At 35.6% G+C, this 22,410-nt stretch overlaps 2 protein-coding genes across 3 annotated transcripts in view; one reads left to right on the plus strand and one right to left on the minus strand.

Moving 5' to 3' along the window:
- Nucleotides 1-7,007, minus strand: part of LOC126457654 (coiled-coil domain-containing protein 40) — a 392,411-nt gene extending 385,404 nt beyond the window's left edge. Inside the window, exons 1-2 of the mRNA XM_050094144.1 lie at nucleotides 6,948-7,007; nucleotides 6,619-6,863 (exon numbers count right to left, since the gene is read on the minus strand). Of these exons, the coding sequence (XP_049950101.1) occupies nucleotides 6,619-6,846 (228 nt within the window). The 5' untranslated portion in view covers nucleotides 6,847-6,863; nucleotides 6,948-7,007. The remainder of the gene's footprint in view (nucleotides 1-6,618; nucleotides 6,864-6,947) is intronic.
- A 687-nt stretch (nucleotides 7,008-7,694) lies between these two features.
- Nucleotides 7,695-19,069, plus strand: LOC126457658 (DCN1-like protein 3). Of its 2 annotated transcripts, XM_050094150.1 has the most exons (4): nucleotides 7,696-7,791; nucleotides 7,876-7,982; nucleotides 8,085-8,261; nucleotides 18,006-19,069. In XM_050094150.1, the coding sequence occupies exons 3-4, from the start codon at nucleotides 8,180-8,182 to the stop codon at nucleotides 18,884-18,886; spliced, it is 963 nt and encodes a 320-aa protein (XP_049950107.1). In that variant the 5' UTR covers nucleotides 7,696-7,791; nucleotides 7,876-7,982; nucleotides 8,085-8,179; the 3' UTR covers nucleotides 18,887-19,069. The 2 variants fall into 2 exon arrangements, with proteins under 2 accessions (XP_049950106.1, XP_049950107.1); XM_050094149.1 differs by having other exon boundaries at nucleotides 7,695-7,982.
- The last annotated feature ends 3,341 nt before the right edge of the window (nucleotides 19,070-22,410 follow it).

Below are 22,410 nucleotides of genomic sequence, written 5' to 3' on the forward strand. Positions count from 1 at the left end.
CCACGCATAATATGGCACCAGCTAATCCCCACAGTGAAATAAACAGATAAACACCAAAATGGAGAGTATAATACAGCCAGACATGTGGATATAAAAGAACATAAAATAGAACAACAAAAACAACCAATTTTTGGCAATATAATGTAACTGGATAGATAAAAAAATCTGCTCACCACGCAGCAGCAGAACACACACATAAAAGAAGGTTATAATTAGGCAAGCTTTGAGAGACAGTGGCTCCTTCTTCAAGCAGAAGCTTCGAAGTGGAAGGATGGGGCTGAAGGAAAAGGACTGGAGAGGTCTAGTAAAAGGGGTAGATTTGGGGAATGTAACAGATGAGATTTGAAAATATGAGACCTTAAAGGTGGGAGACAGGGTAATATGCAAAATAGAGACTACTGCTAAAACATCCCGTAAGAGTTAATAAGAGTGTAACGCTAAGTGCATTGTAAGTAACAATAAGTAAACCTGGCAAAAATAGGAAAACCAAGTACATAACTAAAGCGTACACAAATGGACAAATAGTTAAAAAATGACTGTCTTGAAGTAAAAGTACCAGACAAGAACAGACAGATAATTATGGGCACCTGTAAACAGAAACAAGCAAAAGAAAGAAACAGAAACACATTTACCGAGCTGAATTTCAAACCAACAAATGCAGCAACAAAGCAGACATTAATGCATAGATGGATGAAAAACATCTGTAATAAAGTGGAAATTCAAAACATCTCAACAGAAGAAAGGCATAATCCCACACACAGTGAAGCAATAAGCAGAAGACATATCCGAAGAATCCCACTAGAAACACCAGTGCAAAATGTGAGGCAAGTGGTAAGCAACAAACGATATTTTGCTTGTGTCTAATTTTAAATTGCTCTATCAGAATGTCCAATAGACTTAATGAAACAGCAGTAATGTTGAATGATCTGAATGATATTTTTACCCTATCCTTTATAGAACACTGGCTTAAACAAGGTATGTTGGAACTAACATACCTTCCACAGTTCAAACTTTCAAGCATGTTTTGTAGCAAAATATCAAGTCATCGGGGCATCTGTGTATATGTTAAAGAAAATATTGAATTCAGCAGTGTAGCTAAGTATCATAATTTCTCCAGTGAAAAAGATACAGAACTCTCTACAGTTGAATTATCAAGGCAAAATAAAATTATTATTTGCATGTACAGATCACCAGATGGAGACAAAAAAGTTTTATAATCACATGGAGGAACTTTTGAAAGAAATTCACTCTCCCAAGAAAAATATAATTATATGTGGTGACTGAAATATTGACTTCTCAAAATCCAATTCACTCAAAGATGTTAACTACTGTCATTCAATATGGACTCAACTGTAACTGAAACAACTCGAAAAATGGCAACCTTCGCATCTATCTTTGACCAATTTTGATAAACACATGCAAATATGTCTATAAAATACAAGTGGTACAAACACGTGTTTTTGTGACCACTACGCTCAAATTCTTACGATGAATGTGCAGGAAACTCAAAACTCTGTGTAATAAGATATACTGTAAGGTGTTTTATTACATAAAAATCTGGCTTTGTTTCCCCCCCCCCCCCCCCCTTGTAGGGTGACAATTGGATTGATTTATATGACTGTAATGATACCAATGAAAAATATCATAAGTTTATCGCCATATTTAAGAATTTTTTTTAAAGCAGCTTCTCCCAAGAAACAATTACATTTCACTCTATTTAAAAAATTAAAAAAAAAAACAACAATATTATGAAAAGGATAGTTGTTATCATATAGCGGAGATGCTAAGTTGCATATAGACACGGCAAAATAACTGTCACAAAATGAGTTTTCAGCCAACACGGCTAAACGAGAGGGAGGGAGGTGGAGGCATGGAAAAGGAGAGAAGTAAGAAGACTGTAGGTGTGTTGTTGGTGGAACAGTATGCTGTGTAGTGCTGGAGTGGGAACAGGGTTGGGATAGTTGGGTGAAGGACAGTGACTTGAGGCCAGTGAAGTTACAGGAATGTACAATTATTGCAAGGAGAGTTTCCACCTGTGCATTTTGGAAAAGTTGGTGTTGGTAGGAAGGCTGTGAAGCAGTCACTAAAGTGAAGAATATTGTTTTGGGCAGCATTCTCAGCAACTGGACGGTCCAGCTGTTCCTTGGCTATAGTTTGTCAGTGGCCATTCTTGCAGACAGACACCTTGGTTGTCATGCCAACGTATGATGTAGGACAGTGATTGCAGCTTAGCTTGCAGATTACATGACTGCTTTCACAGGTAGTCTTGTGATGTTTGTAACCAGACTGGAGTACCTGTTGGTGGGAGAATGTGTGGGGCAGGTCTTGCATCTAGATCTATGGGTTGTGAGCCATGAAGCATGGGTTTGGGAGCAGCAGTGGAGCAACCTGGCAAATTATAAGGAAAGAAATGGTTACCAGGCTCATTAATCACAGTAATATAGAGCTGATTATGAATAAAAATAAACTAACTGACCCATAACATGTTGCTAGTGCTTTCAACAATTATTTCTCAAATATAGCACAGCAGTTAATAAATACACACCGTGGCAAACAGCCAGCCAGTCACTCAGATCAAAAAATTCATTCAAACACATTATTCCTGTATCCAGCAACACCTGAGGAACTGTCAAGAATCCTAAAAGAATTACCTAATAAATATTCAGGGGTTTTGATGAGATACCAGATGCTATTATCAAAGCTAGTGCAACATTTATTGTGGAACCACTAACAGACATAGTAAAGTCATCTTTTGAGAGTGGTGTATTTCCAAATATCCAAAAAACTGCAAAAGTAACACCTTTGCATAAGAAGGGTGCAAAAAGTGATATTGCTACTGATAGACCAGTTTCAGTTTTGTCAGGCTTCAGCAAATTTATGGAAAAAATGTTCCTTAGAAGATTAACAGTTTTCTTAAATAAAGAGAGGCTGATACGTGACTCCCAACATGAGTTCAGAGTTGGAAAGTCAACTCAGTCAGCAATTTTTGCCTTCTTAAATGAAGTATTAAAAGCAGTGGATGATAAACAACATTTATCTGGGATATTTCTGGATCTAAGTAAAGCCTTTGATGTAACTGATCATGGCATTCTCTTGTGTAAATTAGGTAATTATGGAATAAGAGGCCAGTCTTAAAAGTGGATCCAGTCGTACCTCAGTAATCGTCAGCAGATTACAGAAACAAGACACAAAGATAGTGAAAAACAAAAAAATTCTAGCTTTTACAGTGATGAGCAGAAAAATCAAGTATGGAGTCCCACAAGGGCCAGTTCTAGGACCTGTCCTATTTCTGCTGTATGTAAATGACTTGGATAGTAAAATACATGATGGAACCACTGTACTGTTTGCAGATGACACTAATATTCTAATTAAATCACAGAATGAGGAAAATCTGCATTAGGCTGCAGTATCAGTTATGTGTACCTCAACACACTGGTTCAAGAAAAGGCTCATCATAAATTCTGAAAAATCTGTGGCAGTTAACTTTCATACCACACAAAACCTCCATCCTGCAAACACTGTTTTCACCATCGAAGGAAAAAATGTGTTGAAGGTCAGTCATACATATGTGTACATGTTCAGGCAGATCTGAAGTGGGAGGTACACCTAAACAATTTAAATAAGAGACTGAATTCACTGGCATATGCTGTTAGGATCCTCACTCAAAATGCAAGCTGCTCATCAGTGCCGACAATGCATCATTGCAGTATACAGTTGTTACTAATGTACGGAGTAATTTTTTGGGGGAATTCCACAAATACTACAAAAACATTTCAAATACAGAAAAAGATTATCAGAGTAATAAAAAAAGCTAAGGATCCCGGTAGACCCCTTTTTAAAACTCTGAAAATATTGCCACTGCCTTGCTTGTATATATACAAAATACTAATTTTCACAAAAGGGAGCATATTAAAAAAGGAAAATATCTTCAAACACAACTATGATATACACACATATGTAACTAGACAGAAGATGAACCTACACAGGAACACAGTAAATACAAACTTACGCAAAAGAGGAGTGTATCATTCTGGAGCTATGTTATATAACCATATGCCTTCTTACCTAAAATGCATACCAACATTAAATGCATTTAAAATAAAGTTAAAACAGTTCTTGCTTGACCACTGCTTCTATTCTTTGTCTGAGTTTATGAAACATCATAATAAGTAAACCGCATTTACCAAATTTCACAAATTGTCAATTCATAATACAGTTTAGATTGTGCTTATCAGGTCATCTCCCTTAATAACTGCTATTATCACATGTCGAAGCAATGTAGTACACCAACCTACATTATTATGCATTGTTATTATGTCAACAATGTAGTCAAAATGACTACTGTATTGTAAGCTACCTAGATTTACCACTGTCCTACACCACATGTACAAACGATGTACGAAACTGATTCTTGGACCAATAAATAAATAAATAAAGTAGGAATGGATGAGGATACTGTGTAGGTTTGATCGGTGGCTGAACACCACTGTGGGAAGAATGGTGGGTAGGATATTCATCATTCTCCTGGCATCAGTCTTCATTAGTAACTGTCCTTCAGCCACCTATTTCCATCTCTGTTCCCACACCAGGACTATGTAGCCTTTTATTCCACCAACACACCAATAGTCTTTTTACTTCTCTCCTTCTTGGCTGCCAACCCCAACACTCCATCCCCTGCCCTCCATCTAACCTCCTGGCTGCACCTAGCTGCCTTACCATTTCTCTGTATGTTTCCACATGCAGCACCTTACTGTCCCCAACCACTACCTTGCTATCCTTCCCCCTCCCCACCCCAGCCTCCTCCTTAGCCCCACCACACAGATTGCTTCTCCCATCATGCACAGTTGCTCACAGTCTGGCCTCGGCAGCCAGAGAAAGTTGTCGTGTGTGTGTGTGTGTGTGTGTGTGTGTGTGTGTGTGTGTGTGTGATGGCGCTCGCGTGCACGTTTTTGTTATGCCTGTCTGCGACTCAACATCTCCATTGTATGATGAGTAGCGGGTGTAACCTTTTCGTAATACTTTCTAACATTTATATTGATATCTGATGTTAACTAAATTCTCTTTCTCCCAAATGCTTTTCTTGATACTGCCTGAATCTACCTTGTCCACTATATCTTTTATTTTGCTCCTCAAATAGAAAACTCATGTACTACTTTTAGTTTATCCAGTCTACTTCCCACAGCATCACTTGATTTAATTCAATTACGTTCCATTACCCTTGTTTTACTTTCACTGATGCTCATCTTATAGCCTCTTTTCAAGACAATATTTTGTTTAACTGCTTTTCCAAGTCCTGTACTGTCTCTGGTCTGCCACTGACAAACACTAAACTTTGTATGTCTTCTACCTGAACTTTCATTCTCTTCCTAATTGTCTCCTTGGTTTTCTCTATTGCTTGCTCAAAGTATGTAAATAACATCAAGGAAAGGCTACAGCCCTGCCTCATTCTCTTCTAAACTACCAATGTCTTTTCATGTCCTTCAACTATTACAGCTGCGGTCTGGTTTTTGCATATGATGTAGTCGATAGCTTTTCAATCTCTTGTGTCTTACCCTTGCTGTTTATGAATTTCAAAGATTGTATTCCAGTCAACATTTTCAAAACTTTTCTCTAAATCTACATGTGCTACAATTATACGTTTGCCTCCCTAAAGATATCCTCTACAATAAGTCTTGGAGTCAGTAGTGCCTTGTATGCTGCTACCATTCCCCAGAACCTAAATTAATCTTCCCTGATGTTGGTTCTACTCATTTTTCCATTCTTCTGTAAATAATTCATGTCAATATTTTGCACCCATAACTTAGTAAACTGACAATGTGGTAATATTCACATCTGTCAAAACCTGCCACTTTCGGAATTGATTATTACATTTCTAAAGTCTGAAGGTATTTCACCAGTTTCATATATCCTGCATATCAGGTAGATTAGCTTTGTTACGGCTGTTTCTCCCACAGATCTCATTAACTCTGAAGGAGACTTACGTATCGAGATGTATATGCAACATACCAGTGTACATAATACTTGACAGAAACATGCAAACTCTTTGCTTTGTACAATTTACTTTCAGCATAAGTTTGCATAACAGCATTATGTCTCATAACTGAAGCTCTCCGTGGCCCCAGAGCTTATTAATGATTGGGATGAGCCACACTGATGTTAATGACGTCAGGGACAAATATGGTGTAGCGGGGGGAAGGGGTGGTTGGCATGCCGCTGAAACACTGCTCCCTTCCTACAACTACACCCGTTTCTCCATAATCTAAAAAAAAGACATTCTTTGCAACATAGCTTTTAGACCTAACAGGTTCTAAAATTTTCTGGTTGTTGTTGTTGGTATTACCATAAATTTAGAAAACACCTTCGTTTACTCTAGAAAATCTGGAGGTAGCAGGAGTGACACAAAATTTCTGAGTTCACCCCTCCCCCCATCCAGATCAAAATCCTGGATTAGATTCTGGGTAACGTTAAGCGAAAATACTAATTCAAGTACTTAAAATAATACGTACGGCAACCGCAACCAACTATACAGTGCCCAATGGTTTCCTACAGAATCTATTGTCTTTTGCGTAAATATTTTTGTATGTATCACGTAGGGGAACATTTTTAAAAAAGCATTACCAGTTCTAAAACTTCTTCCGACAAGCGTTCATTTTGTCGCTGGAGGTGATTCTTCAACGCTATTTGGAAGCGCTTCATTAAGTCATGATCTGGAAGTAATCCTTCTGGTTCTATGTCTTCACTGGGCCGAAGCCAGAACTTTTTTGTTGTGGATGTGCCCTTCCGCTCAATTTCTTGGCTTTCCTGGAGGACTGCGCCCTCGGTATTTGCCTCAAACTGGTGCGCCATTTTTCCCTTACTGAACCCTGGAAGAAAATGCAATGAGTAGCCGTAACAATTTAATGAGTCCAGTGAACTGTTCTAATCCATCTCTTACAACAACGAAATACCTGATTCTTGCTACGCCTGCGGACATTAGAAGTCATAGTAACAACAAGCGACATCGTACCCATAGCAACAGCGAACGCGTGGTCCTCCGCAATCTTTGACAACAATGCTTTTAGATTCTGACGCTGAAAGCAAGACATTTAAAACTATTCCCCGAGACTCTTTTAAAATAAAATTAAATATTTATTTGAATATTCTTACGAGATGATCAATTTCAAAAGGTCTCTTTCATTGTGAACCAAAGAAAAAAAATCTTGGAAGCAAATATGCAAAGGAAAGTGATTTTTTGTTGTCGCACGCAGTCCGAGTGCACTAAATATAGCACGTATTTATTTTTTCGATATATTAAGTTTTCTATGCGTCATGTATAACATAGCAGCACTAAAATAAAGTTTTAATGGTAGCTAGCACAGCTGTCATAGAATCTACGCTATTGGATTTTAATATGAAGAGAATGTTGGAAGTTAAATCCTTAGTCGACTTTGATGTCAATGGTGACAGGTTTTAATAGGTATAAGATTTTGCCACTTTGTAAAGTGTGAACTTGGCGTAGTTCAATAGTCTAATGATTGCCTTATGATTTCTGGAAGGGAATGCGAATATGAAGTGTTGCAGCAATGCATTTTTAATGCCACAATTTTTCAAAAATAAGAGTAAATCATTTATTAATAGTACTCCAGCGTGCAAAATTTGGATTCGTCTAATTTAGTAACCTCTCTGGTGATAAACACTCTGGTTACATTGAACCAAAGAAAATCTGAAGTGTGTGTATTTGACTGTATTTGTTTTTCTGGCTGTGAAGTGTTCTACTTCAGTGCAATAATATTTTTCGAAGATATGATAATTGTGGGAACACACATACTTTATTGAAATGACGTGGCAGATGTTTATAACTGATATTATTAAATAAACAGAGAGCTCGATTTTCAGGGAAAGTAAACATGACGTACGGCCGCCAACTACGGTCTTCTGCTGTGAATGTGCAATATAAATCCTCCTTTTACCACACTTCCCGTACTTTGCCTGATATTTTAGAGGTAGCAGTTCAGTTTTTTTAGTACTTTTCATGGTGTTTATTATTAAAATATCGATGTTCTACAAAAATAATGTTACTGTATTTTCTGTTTCATTACGTGAAGAGGTGACTGCAGTGTTTCCATAATACATATACCAACAGCCTCTTCATGAGCGACAAGCAGAAACTTCTAAATACTGGACGTTTGTTCGAAAACCAATGGGAAATTGTTTCTCTTGCTTCAAGGACCCTCCGCCTCCAGTTCCGTCCACAAACGGTCCCCTGGAGAAAGACAAGGAAGGTTCGTAGGTAACAAAAACATTTGAAACTGAGAATCTTTTAAATGCTTGTAGCAAATTTTTGTAGAGTCGATTGTGTCTCCCGTTATAACATCTGTTTTTCTTCATACGTGTGGTATAAGCTCTTATTCCTTGTCATTGATAAAAAAACATGGTCTCTGTAGATTTGTCACTTGCTTATAAGACATGGTTTCTTAATTTCATTGTGTTTTTATTTGTAATACTTAATTATTACCATCTTTGCTGGCTTTTCCCCCCAGAATTCATGTGAAGTATACACTTCATGGTCTTTCATAGAAATGTCAAGCTGGCTTGAAAATTGCCAAAGGTTGCTTAGGAAATCCGATGCACATCATTTGCTTTCATCAACAAATATGTCAGTGAGTGACACACATAATGTGGTAGATTGTATATTAATTTTTCTAGGTATTGGATAAACTTGACAGAAAAGTATCATGATCTTTAAGAGCAGTTTTTAGTCAAGACCAGCAGCAAAAATGCAAGGAATCTAGTTCACTGAAAGTTTTTAAACATAAAAAATACTACTGTGATAGCTTTATGTCTGCAACATGACAATTATAAAATTTTTCTTATCTATAGACATATGGGCTTTCGTATCATTTGTCAACCCTCTTTTAGGTAAAAGTTACATATTGGATCTCCATACATTTTTCAGTGTGGCATGGATGTAAACATTATGCTGCACTGCCAGTCAGTTTTAACCACAACTTTCATTTGGCTTCCACATTTGTTTGCTTCGCTAACTCGCAACCAAATTCCCTTTTTCAACGTAACCTAGACCTTGGGATGTGCTACAAAGTAGTCTATCACCACAGCTAAGATTTCAGGAAGGATCCATTACCACACTTAAACACCTCTCCTTCATAACTCTTACCCATACGCTGAAGTGGAAGACTGATAGGAATTTCGTAATATATTATTCTTCATAAATTCATTATTAACTGTATAAATAACACACTTTTCCATTTTTATATGTAGTTATGTTCTGTCATTAACTATGTCAATGTCATACTGTTCCAGGTGTATAGAATTTGTTTGCAGTAAATACACCCATTAGCATTGAAATGATTAAGATAAGACACCAGACCCACATGTCTCGCTTAAATAGAATTGAATTTGCTGAAACTTTACTGTAACAACTAAACAGGAAATTATAGGTTAATTCTGATAATACAAGCTTCTCACATAATACCCAGAAAAGACACAAGATCTTCCAGAAGAGTTAAAACAGACCTTTATTGCTTAATAGTGAGCTTCTGACAGTTTAGCAGTTAGTCAGCTGAACATGTGGAAACTCGCTATCAGTCATTTACACTGGGAAAACATTAGAAATCACAAATTTGTTACAAACAATTTTACTGGTATTTTTAAAATCTTTTTCTGTGTCATCTACCCACCCATGTTATGTACACAAGTAAGTCTGCTTGTTTCTCAGTTAATAGTACAGGTCTACATTTATTCAGATGGCTCATCTAAATACAGTGGAACTCTCTTCCATTGTTTGGGTTCCTATTTCGCAGCACCCTATATGTTTGAGGCCATATTGCTATCAATACTTGATTTTTTTCTCCATTTAAAACACTATAAAAAGCAACATGCATGGTGCCTAAAGCTTTAAAAGCTCTTCCAATATTCACGGGATTGTAGACATACACATTTGAATATGTAAGGGTCATTTCCATATCAAGTCACCCAGGCCTTGACACCAACCATGTCAGATTTTGATGAAACTTCGTACAATTACTTCTTTTATCATCCTGAAAGCACTTGTAAAAATTTTTTGCTCTATCTCTTATAGTTTGTTTTTTTTATAAATTTTTAAAGTTTTTAGATTTGGCGTTGTTTCAGCAGTCGGAAATCGTAACTTAAACATGTCCTCACAACTAAAAAAATTTGTATATTAAAGAATACTCAAGATATCAGTATGAAATTTTGGAATAAGTTTGTGTATTATATCTAAATGTTAAAAAAAATTACCATAAAGATATATTAAAATCTTCCAAATGAAAAAAAAGTTACAAGTTTTTTTAAGCGAATGGATGTTTAGTTTTACAAAAACTGCAATATCTAGAGTCTCAGACCTGATAGAAAGCTCAAATTTGTTTTAAAATACTCTTAATTGTATTGGCTATTAGATAAAAGAAAAATTATGTTGGCTTTTTAACTGCTTAGTAGTTATCTAATTTTTAAAATAATATTAATTATATTTTAAAAATAAAAAGTACCAAGTGACTTAGACACCGAAAATAAGTTTTTGTCTTCTTGGAGCAACAATGTACGCTTGGATTTTGTTTTGTTACTCCTGTGTTTTGAAGTAAAAAATTATTACAGTGTTAAATAGTGCTTGGATAGTATTTATTAAGTTTATTCGAACTTTCAGTAAGTACTGTTACTTAGTTTACAGAGATTCTTTTCCAATATCCTATAAAAGTAACCAGAACAGTAATCAGACCAAAAGTGAAATCAGTATGTCAGATATTCAAACCTGTAGCATAGGGTTATTTAAAAAATCTGACTGTTTCCAAACAACCTACACACCTTCAAAAAAGTTACAACCGGTATCTGAATTGAGTGAGGAAGAAAAAGATTTGATCCACTTACGATCTGGAATTAATCTGTGTGAATTTAAGAATATATGTTCACACCACAGCTGCTACTTTTTAAATGTTTTTGAAAAGTATCAAACAATATGTGTAGACCCACTAAACAACACAGAAAGCCCATCAAAAAATCGTTGAGAAGTGTAGGCTTGGATCTTTCTAAACAATTACTGACAAAAAATATTAGCATAAAACCTGGACAAAAGCTTCGCTCAACATGCCGTAACTTTTGTGAGGAAAAATTAAGAGTTGAAGTCAATGAAAGTGAAACAGATGATGAAGTCATGGTTGAATTAGAATCATTGGAATCCAGAAATGAATCCCTCGTACAAACAAACATTGCTCTTGATAATTTAGGTTTAACACTGATAAAGCTTCATGGCTTGTCAGAACAAAGTAAAGGGTCTTATTTTAAAAGGAAGGTTAGCAGTATTAAAAAGACTGCAAAAAAGGCGGTTTCAAAAGCATTAAAATATGATGCACCAAGTTCTGATGATGACGAAGAAGATACAAGTGTGGTTGAGAAAGCAAAGGATTTTGATGTAATGATTTCTCTTATGAAAGAGAAGATTTCATCTGTTGGGAGGTCTAGAAAAATCCAGATTCTGACCTTGGCTCCAGATTCTTGGAGTCGAAATAAAGTGATGAAAGAATTTAATGTAAATGAGTACATGGTGTGACAAGCTAGAAAGCTAAAATCTGGAAAGGGTATTTTGGAAACTCCTGGTCCAAAAAAAGGTAAAACTCTTTCTGAAAATGCAGTAAGACTTGTAACAGATTTTTATGAAAAGGATGAAAGTTCCAGAGTGCTACCTGGAACAGAAGACAAAGTAAGTGTTCAAAAAAATGTGCACATGCAAAAAGACTCATTTTGTGTAACTTGAGAGAACTCTATTATTCTTTCAAATGGGAGAATCCCAAGGTAGAAGTAGGATTTTCAAAATTTTGTTTCTTGAGACCTAAATGGTGTATCCTTGCTGGTGCTGCAGGCACACACACTGTATGTGTATGCAGTATCCACCAGAATGTTAAACTATTACTGGATGCTGTGAAAATTGAAGAATCTTATAAAGACCTAATTAAGATGCTTGTGTGCAACACGGAAAACCAAAACTGCATGCTACATCATTGCAACAGCTGTCCTGCAAATACTGCACTGAGTACTTAACTGAAAAACTAAGTGAAGATTATGATTTAGAAGAAGAAATTGTAATCAGTCAGTGGGTTAACACAGACAGGGCAGAAATGATCAAACAGTCTATCAGTGCTGAAGACTACATTTCTTTATTGGTTAGGTCATTGGAAAAGCTCACCTCGCACTCGTTTATAACAAAATCCCAATCAGCAGCCTTTAAAAGATTGAAAGAAGACCCACCACCCAAAACAGCAATTATTGTGATGGATTTCAGTGAAAATTATTCCTTTGTTATACAAAATGAGATCCAAAGTTACCACTGGAATAGAGGTGGTTGTACTCTACACCCAGTTGGAGTTTTTCTAAGAAATGAGGAAAACAATGTTTTTGTTTCCAACCACTGTTTTACTAGTGATGACCAAGAACATGACACTGATTTTGTTAACTTTGTACAAAAAGAAATTACAAAGTGGCTGTCATTACATCATACTGACATTGACTCAGTTCACTACTTTACAGATGGTTGTGCTGGGCAGTACAAAAATAGAAACAGTTTTAAAAATTTGACTGAACACTTGAGAGACTTTAATTTGAAGGCCCAAAACACTTTTTTTGCAACAAGTCATCGGAAGTCAATATGTGATGGCCTAGGAGGAACTATTAAAAGAATTTTAAGGAAAGCCAGTCTACAGCTTTCAGACAAAGAACAAATAATGACAGCAATCGATGTGTACAAGTTTTGTGAAAAAAATATTTAAAACATTCATTTTCACTTTATTGACAAAAAAGAAGCTGATTTGCTACGGTTAAAACTAGAAAAACGTTTTTCAGCAACCCGAACTATTCGTGGAACAAGAAGTTTTTATAACTTCAAACCACTTCCAACAATCAATCTTGAAATTAGAAGGACTACAGATAGTGTAAAACTCTTCTTAGTCTTTTCTTTCCATTCTTCTTCTGATTGGGTTCATGTTGAACCATCCATAAATAGCTATGTGGCTGCAAATTATGATGGTAACTGGTACTTTGGACTGAATTCAATGTTTCAAGCAATCAGTTGGGTTATACATAGGTGTCGTAAGTACACTATCTTTGTACATAATTCTAATGTAATCTACTAAAATTAATAAACATGTTAAAAGGCCATCATTATTTTTGTTTTATCAAGTAGCCTATATGTTTAAGAGTAAATTAAAACAAATTTAAGCATTCTATCAGGTCTGAGACTCTAGATATTGCAATTCTTATAAAACAAAACATCCATAAAAAAAAGAGAGAAAAATACATATATATTTTTTTCATAGAAAATATTAATATATTTTAATAGTATCGTTTTATCTTCAAATATGTATAATAAATAAACTTGATGCAAAAATTCATGATGTTACCTAAAAGAGTTTTTAAGATAAGCAATTTTAAAGTTTTGAATACAAATTAAATTTACCATTTCCAAAGGTTCGGAAAATGCAAAACATAAAAACTTTAAAAATGTATTTAAAAAACTATAAGAGATACAGCAAAAAAAATTGCAGGTGATGTCAGGATGGTATTAGAACCATTTGAGCCAAATTTCATGAAAATCTAAGGAGATGGGTGTAAATTTTATTTTTTATTGGGTGATTTGATATGGAATGACTCGTAATTCTGTCTCATTTTGTCTTTTTATCATCTATTGATGATTTCCCTGATTTTCAATGGTGGTTTGGTTTATTGGCATATAACCAGATTCAATCGTAGAGCATGACAACACTGCCTGTATTATCTAACATACATGACTGGTTGTAGGTAGAATATTTAAATAAGAAATTTTCTCCAAAATTTACTAAATATTGACAATGCACTGAAATTTATTTTATGCTAAATGTAGTGTCATGATTGGATTTCAATTTTTGTTAGAACAGTATTAATTGAAATTAATTTTTTTTTTTTTTTTTAGTAAAAGTGTGTTTTTAGTATTAACACTATTATTTGACCCAGTAAATAGTTCTCAGGTAGTCATTCACGATGCTTGTTTCTAATAATAATAATAGCAACAATTATGAAAAGGGTAGATTGCTACACACCACAAAGATGACACATTGAATTGCAGACGGGTCCAAGGAAGACTGTTAGAAACTGAGCTTAGGCTGAAAGCTCTGTGTCTTTCCATTGTGCCTATCTGCAACTCGATTGTCATATTTGCTGTGAGTGTTGATATTCCAATATGACTTTCCCTCTTTCTAATAACGACATTTTCCTCTTCCCCACCTGCCCCACCTTTCCGTCTTCTTTAGTTTGTCCTTTCAGTTGTCATTCAAGTACTTATAATATGAATGAGGATGAAATATGAAATTATTTCTTAATTAGGGTCAAGAGGAATATTCGATGCTAGTCATCTGCTTTTGACCACTGACATAACGTTAATTGCTTCTGCGACATCACTTTTTGGAGCATATGTACAGATTTATTGTTGGTTGGCTAATCCATGGAATGTGAAAAAAAAGGCCTGGTTGTGTTAACAGACTGATCTATAGCTTAGACTGTCATTTGAAAAAAATTGCCACTGGTATCATGTTATAGTCATCATGATGTTTACTGCATTTGCGTTCACTGGTCAAAGCCGAAGACTTATATAGAATATTCCCCTGTCCCCTCATTAATTAATAAGCTACAGGGCTTTGGCAGACTTATGGAGAACGTGACTCGAATTCATGGTACACAAAGTGTTCATGGAGCTGTGAGGAAGGGTGGTCACCAACAGCTGATGGTTTTTGCAGATAGATTTAAAGGGTAGACTCAAGTAAAAGAAAAATTCCAAATTATAGAGATAATCCAGAGTGACTGAATACACCACCATAAAAACTGCTGAATGAAGTAATCCATTCAGTTGATAATTTTACGTTTGTCTTCACTGTAATCTGCAGTGCAGATTAGAAGGTGACTGTTGGGCTACGAGTTGGTGAAGCCAATTAATATGAGCACGGAATATTCCATGTGGCGACCTACCGATCATTAGTGTAACTCGCGGTCTACATTAGGTTGAAAGATGACTGTTTATTTGAGAGTTGACAAGCAGTATAGAATATTTCAATTAATCCAAAGATTAGGGTTTAATGACTCATCGAAGACATTGCCATTAAAGATGGAATATGAACCTGTTGTGCCTATGAATTTATTCTGCTGCTGTTTGTATTATTTTGAATAGACCCAGCTAGCTTTCTGTAGAGCCCCGACTGTTCATCACCTTCTTATTCAGTGGCTTGAAGGTCCTTTTGAGTTTTACTATGTAGTTGTCCAGTGCCCTGTTGCCGTGGGTGTTTGGATGGGACATGGTATTTTATCTCTTATGAGAATGCTGTACATTGTTCATAAAGTGCAAATTGACCTTATGTTGCCCATGTTGGATCATGTTTAGGGTACTATGACTTAAAACTGTGGCATGGAAGCATCTGACTGTACCTATCTGATTTGATCCTTGATTTTATCAGTATGGCAGAAACGCCTGCTTCCAGTATTTATAAAACGGCAACAATGTTGTCACTATGCACATGTGCTAACAAACATGCACAAAAATAAAAACGACACAAGAACATCTCACTACAACAGTCAAATGAAACTAATAGGACAACCACAGGAAATATGGGGTTTATTTCAGAACCAGCTAAATGTATAACAATACAAAACACCGCACTGTACCAAATCAAATATTTAAAAAAAAATTGTTTTTAAACTCAACGTACAACATAATGCTACGGCCACAAAACTAACAGGAATCGTACACTTCACTCAACCTATGTTGAGGTAGATATTTTTAATGAAGTCCAAGATACCGAAAAACCAACATCTGCAATTCCGAAAAGCAGAGTAGGACATTTCCCTTGAACTACATGGCTCGAACAAAGCCCTTATTTAAAATATATATATATATATTATGCAGCTCGTGATACCTACTGTCAAACCACAAAGACAAACTTTATACACCTACTTATCCCCCAAACTACCACCTAAAACAAAATCCCAGCAACTCAAAACATATTCACTAGATTAATTAAAACACAACTAAAATACCATAAATATAATACATACAAAACATCAGAATTGCTATAAAATAAAACCAAAGTAAAAATTACTTACCAACAAAAGGATCTGACAAACTCATCTAGATTGGCCAACCCCCCTTCCCCCCCCCCCCCCCCCACACACACACACACACAAATAAAAAATAAAATAAATCCATGTTACCAAGACTCAAATGAAACCAATACCATATGTTAAACCCAACATGTCAACATCTATCACCAGGGGGTGCTATCAAATGCAACAACACATCATCTATAAACAAGAACCAACTCGAAAACACTGTGCCATAGTGACGTCACACACAACACTATTACATCATGGATCAAAGTAGGTGCGTGGAATCGGATTATTGTTATTATTATTATCATCATCGGCCCGCAACTCACAGAAGTGGCGTCAACTGAAAGGCACTTGCAATACAGTGACCGAACTCCCCCGCATGGGGCCTCCCGGCCAACGATGCCATACGCTCATTTCCATTTCCATTACATTATACGTAATTGCGAACAACTGCCAGCTAAATCACATCATACATCTGGAAACAAGACTTATCTCCTGCAAAATCTTTCTTGCTGTCCGTCCTGATCGGTATTATGTACCACACCGAACCTACATTACATCCTTGCCCAACTTTGTGCCTCTGTTTCCAACCATAGCCTTATGGCTCTACTTTCAGGAAGTGTCCATGCACCCAGTCACAATCTCCTGCTGCAGTTCTTGTACTGCTGTATCATATCCCATCTGAGGCAGGGCTACCGCCACTACCCAATACACTATTTGTGCTCATGAGCAGTTAATAACTCTTTTCCTGATTTGATCCATTATAAATGGTTTTTGAAAGCCTGTGACTGTGAAAACAACCTTCTGCTACCAGTCACGATTTTCTTTCACTTTTCACACACATTTCGGGAAATGATTCCCATTCTCAAGTGCATTTTTTGTGTGTATTATGCCATTTCTGTTGATGTTGGCAATGCGTGAGAATCTGCTTCATTTTGTTGACTTTTACTGCAATATATAAGAAACAGGTGATTTTTTTTTTTAGTTGGTTATTGTTTCTTTTGGTGACGTTAGTGGCGAAAGAATCTATAACCAACAAAAAAATCGCGTGTTTCTTATATATTGCAGCAAAAGTCAACAAAATGAAGCAGAAACGCACTCATTGACAACATCAATACAAATGGCACAATACAAGCAAAAAATGCTCTTGAAAATGGGAATCATTTCCCGAAACCCATTGTGCAAAAAGTAAATAAAGAAAATCATGACTGGTAGCAGAAGATTTATTTATTAACCAATCTGTTATTACCAATTGTTTTCATTGTGGAGTTCAGTTGCTAATCAGTGGCCAGAGACAAGATCAAATACCTGGCTCCAATGTGTGCTGTCCAGGATGGTTAATTTCATCGGCTGTGTAACAGTCAGTGCTATCTGGATTCTTACAGCGTTAGCTTCTCTGAATTGTGCATGTGTGAATTGTGCCTTCAACCCATCCTACAAGTTGAAACCTCAGTCCCCAATGATGTATATCCTCTACCTGCATCTACCACATTCTATGCCACTCCAAAACACCATGTCCCTTGCGTCATACTTGTCCCAGCTGCCGCTATTTTTCTTTTCATCTCACTATACCCTTTGCAGATTGTTTTCTCATCTGTATGCCTCAGTTTGACACCTTCAACTGTGTTTTGGTACGCCACTACACTTGCTTGCATAGGTCATTATCACGACTGGGACTGTATTCAACAAATCCTTTCATTTCATTGCTTTCATTTCAAAATTAGGGTGTCCAGTTCTTAAACAACTTTCTTTGTTCATAATTCTGTGTGAAATGCTTGCATTTCACTCACTTATATATACTGTTTAATTCTATACATATTCTATTATAATAATACACATGTACATTATTCGATAAATATTTTCAATTCCAGAGATCAAGGAACTGACGGGAGTCCTTAGCTCAGCTGAAGATATTAATTGCTCTCCTTTGGGTACTGTGGAGACACAAATTAATGGCAACAGCAAAGGAGCAGGCATTCCCAGCTTTGTCGTTGGAAGTGATAATTATGGCAGCTTGCACCGTGACAAAACAACTCGGACATTTTACCCTCGTATTCCACCTTTGAGTCGCACATCTGGACTTTCAAGTAGTGAAACAAAAGGAAGGGAACCTTCAGAGTCAAAGCTTAATGTCCTCTTTGACCAGTATAGAGACAGCAATGAGGATTCTATTCTAGCTGATGGAATTGAGCGACTCTGCAATGATCTCTCTGTCTCGCCAGATGATTTTAAAGTGCTGGTGCTCGCATGGCGTCTAAATGCTGAGCAGATGTGCCGATTTACCAGATCTGAATTTGTGAATGGATGTCGTGCAATGCGAGTGGACTCTGTACGTGCTATTCAAGCAAAACTCCCAGAATTGGTTGCTGATGTTCTGAAGGACCCTGAAATGTTCAAAGATTTGTACCGCTTTACGTTCAGATTTGGCCTAGATGCAGAGTCAGGTCAGCGTATATTACCGTCCGACATGGCCATTTGTCTGTGGCGTTTGGTGTTCTCTGCCTGTGAGCCACCGATTCTTTCGCGGTGGCTTTTCTTTTTAGAAAATCATCCCCATGTGAGAGGAATTCCTCGAGACACTTGGAATATGTTTCTTAATTTCTCAGAAGCTGTGGGTGATGACCTCAGTTCATATGACGACACTGAGGCTTGGCCAAGTCTCTTTGATGATTTTGTTGAATTTGAAAATGATAAACTGAATCAAAATATATCGAAAGATAAAGAAGAAATAATTAAACAAGACTGTGAATAAGCAAGTAACTTGTTTTATTACTGAAAACTTTGGATTATTTTTTTATTAATTTATCACATGTAAGACTGATGTTTGCTTAGGATGCCATGCTAACTCTAATTTATGGTATCCAGTCAGTAACTGTTTGAAAAAACATAGCAGTTTTTATAGCAGCACTGTTTAATGCTTGTTGATATGCTGTTGTTTCAGGTATATGAAATTCGGACTCTTTCCACTCACATGAAAATCAGTTTGCAGATATTTATTAATATTGAGTTTCAAATATGCAGTAATATAATTATTGTACTGGTAGCAAGAAAATGCAAATAAGAATGCCAGGAAAGCATCAGTGCACATTGTTTGCATCACCACATTATATTTCCTAATATGTTTATACATTGCTTGATCAGTTTTTAAGCCAGTTTCAACTTAAGAAGTAACAGACAAGGTGCTGCAGTGGTCAGTGAACAGTGCATTTACTTGGAAAATAAAGGTATTTGATATTTTTGAGAGGATGCCATTTTTTAAATTAGTTTCTCTCATCACTGAAAATAAATGTAAATATGAAGATAATTCTAGTTTCCTTGTTTTAAAACTCCAATCGGTATCTATAATCATTCAGGCTTCAGAGAATCCCAATATCAACATTACCATTCCTGAATTTTCACAGATTCAGCATACATGAAATTTTCTCTCTCCCTCTCCCTATTGAAGGTTATGAGAGAAAAGGACTTCTGCTTACTGTCAAGTGTATGAAGTATTTTCAGCTCTAAATGTATAACTCTGAACATGTTTGTTGTTCTATATGAAAGTCAGTTGATGAAATAAGTAAGTCATTGACTGCATCATCTGACAAATGAAGGCAATGATTTGATCTGTGGCAGAAGCAGAGTATCAGATGGTGAGCTTCTCCTTTTTCAATTACTAACACCAGAAATGGGAAGTCAGAAAAGTGTAAAAAGGTGACACAGACCACTAAGGGAACAATATAGTACATCAAGTCACACCACCTGCAGCTCTCATAGTTCTCAATGTCCCCTTGAGTTGCCATTGATGTTTGACTATTAACAAATTATTCATTCCACACACCATTTGTACAAGAAAATAAGGCAGCACACTATAAACACTCAAGCTTAAACAGTGCCTATGAAAATTAAGGTACTGATGTGATTGAGAACACTGTGTGAATGCATTCTGCAGTGACATGGTATCCTTTGTAGGTAAATGATGGAGGAATAGGAAATGTGTTCTGAAAATGGTTAGTAAAATACTAAATGGATGGGGAAAAAAGATTTAATATACAGTATTATGGAACTATCAAGTCCATAACAATATTCTTCAATTATTTACTTACTATATTATATTTTCACATGGTTTAGTCTGTTAACATATCCCTGTATTTTGTAAAAGATGTCTTAACAATTGTTCATATGAAGACATTTAAATATCAGTGACCAAAAGTACAGCACTGTAGCATCATTTTTAAGGAATTGAAATGAGACCTGGAAGATATAAATTACTTATGCTGAATGTAACGTTGACAAAGACACAGCCATGTGAGGTGAGAAGTCCCAACAAGGATTCAATGTATGTAATGATCGAACTAATACACATATAAATAGAAAAGAACCAGTGTTTATGAAAATTTTCGACTATACTACAGACCAGCCTTTATGTTGCTGTTGACTAGAATTTATTTCTGTTGACTTTGAAAAGAAAATTTTAATATTTTTACCTGAATTACTAAAAACTGATTAATTATTTTCAGAAGACTGATTGTTTGGTCAAATAATGCAGGTTTACCAGTTTATTTCTCTATTTTAAAAATACAAATTTATTTATTTATTTATTTTTTTTTTTTACAAGCATTAGTCTTCATGCAGCAAGGGCTTTTTTAATAGCCATCGTTGGTGAAGTGGGCTATATTATCACACTTCTAACAGGCTGTTAAATTGCATCTTCAGTCAGGTTTTACTTATGTGTCATTATGTTAAGGGTACTGTGGGACAACTATAATTATTTGTATTGGTTTCTTTGTGTTAAAAAAGCTGTATAAACTTTCTGTAAAACATATGATGTATGTGGTGATGCAACCATGTCAGTCTTCCACTTAATGTGGATAGTTTCTTTTCTTTTTTTATTTAAATTAAAACACCTCAACAATGTTTTTCTAATGGAGACATTCATATGTATTTTCATATTGTAAAGTGTTTATGCTGTTGGCTTCTTTAAATTAATGAAGGACGTTAAATGAATTTGCTGCTACATTGCCTAAACTTACTTTGTTCTGAAATGTCTTATGCTATGGACTCAGTTTCTCACTACGTAAAAATTTCCTTTGTCAGTTTATTGTAAGCTTTGGAAATTAATTTTTTCTCTTTTGAGTATGCAGAAATTGGTAGCCCAAAAAAAAAAAAAAATATATATATATATATATATATATATATATATATATATATGTGTGTGTGTGTGTGTGTGTGTGTGTGTGTGTGTGCGTGTGCAATAATAATTATAACACCACAACTGCATCCTGGCTGATTTCTTGCATATTTCCTGTCTAAATGATATACTCTAAAATCTTGTATAGTGAATCCTGACTTGTCAGTATTATACTCAGACACTTATCCATCATTCATTGTCTGTTGGTATTATTAATACTAAAGTTTGCAAGACTGATTCACATACTAAAATTATTTTACATTCTTCTTTGTTGATCTTGATAATTTGTCGCTTCACAGTAACCTTACATGAACAATAATTACAATTTTATTAATACTTTTGAATTTTTCTAAACTGGGCCTTATAAGGTCAGTGGTAATATAAGTTTCAGGTATCTACTAATGAAAGATAACTAATAGAAAATCTGCAGATTCGTTTACAGATATGTTCTACAGGATGTAAACATCATCTGGTAGTTTTTCTGGGCTTAACATCACTGATGAGATAGTCCCATAAAATGTTTCTGTGAGCTTCCTGTGACATTAGTTAATTTCACTATGAAATAACTTTTTGATAAGTGTGTGCCACCTCTAATTTGCTGTAAGTTCTCACAAATATGTTTTCACTTGAGAGTTTTGATATAATGTGTGAATATTATTGGTTTTAATTGTACAAAGCATTGAAAAACTGTATATATGTGATGCCTTGCATAATAATTCTCCCACACAATGATCATAAACTTAATATATTTCCATAAGGAGCTACTATGCCAAATGAAAGTTTTGCACTCCATCCAAGGTACTTGCAGTCTTGGACTTCTAAAGAGAAGATGTACAAAATAAAATGTTTATACACGCAAATCTAATGTATTTTATGCAGAAGACTGTTTCCTTCCAAATACTACCCGATTACATATCGTCTTGTAACAATAGCAATGTAAGTTGATAGATTTCTTTCATGTAAGCAGTATTAACTCAGCTGTTTTGTGGATCTGGGTGATACTGTAAATATATCCAGCAGAAGGCAAAATGTATCACTACAATTATATGCAGAACTCAAATAGGTTTGTATGAACATCACCTATTCTCGAAGCGAAATGATTTCTC

The sequence above is a fragment of the Schistocerca serialis genome, chromosome 2, assembly GCF_023864345.2.
Source record: "Schistocerca serialis cubense isolate TAMUIC-IGC-003099 chromosome 2, iqSchSeri2.2, whole genome shotgun sequence".
Classification (NCBI taxonomy): domain Eukaryota; kingdom Metazoa; phylum Arthropoda; class Insecta; order Orthoptera; family Acrididae; genus Schistocerca; species Schistocerca serialis.

Bases quoted from the DNA above. Each gene is read 5' to 3' on its own strand.
- LOC126457658 (XM_050094149.1), top strand. From the start codon at position 8,180: ATGGGAAATTGTTTCTCTTGCTTCAAGGACCCTCCGCCTCCAGTTCCG. The intron at 8,262-18,005 runs GTTCGTAGGTAA...TTTCAATTCCAG, and splicing joins CCTGGAGAAAGACAAGGAAG to AGATCAAGGAACTGACGGGA.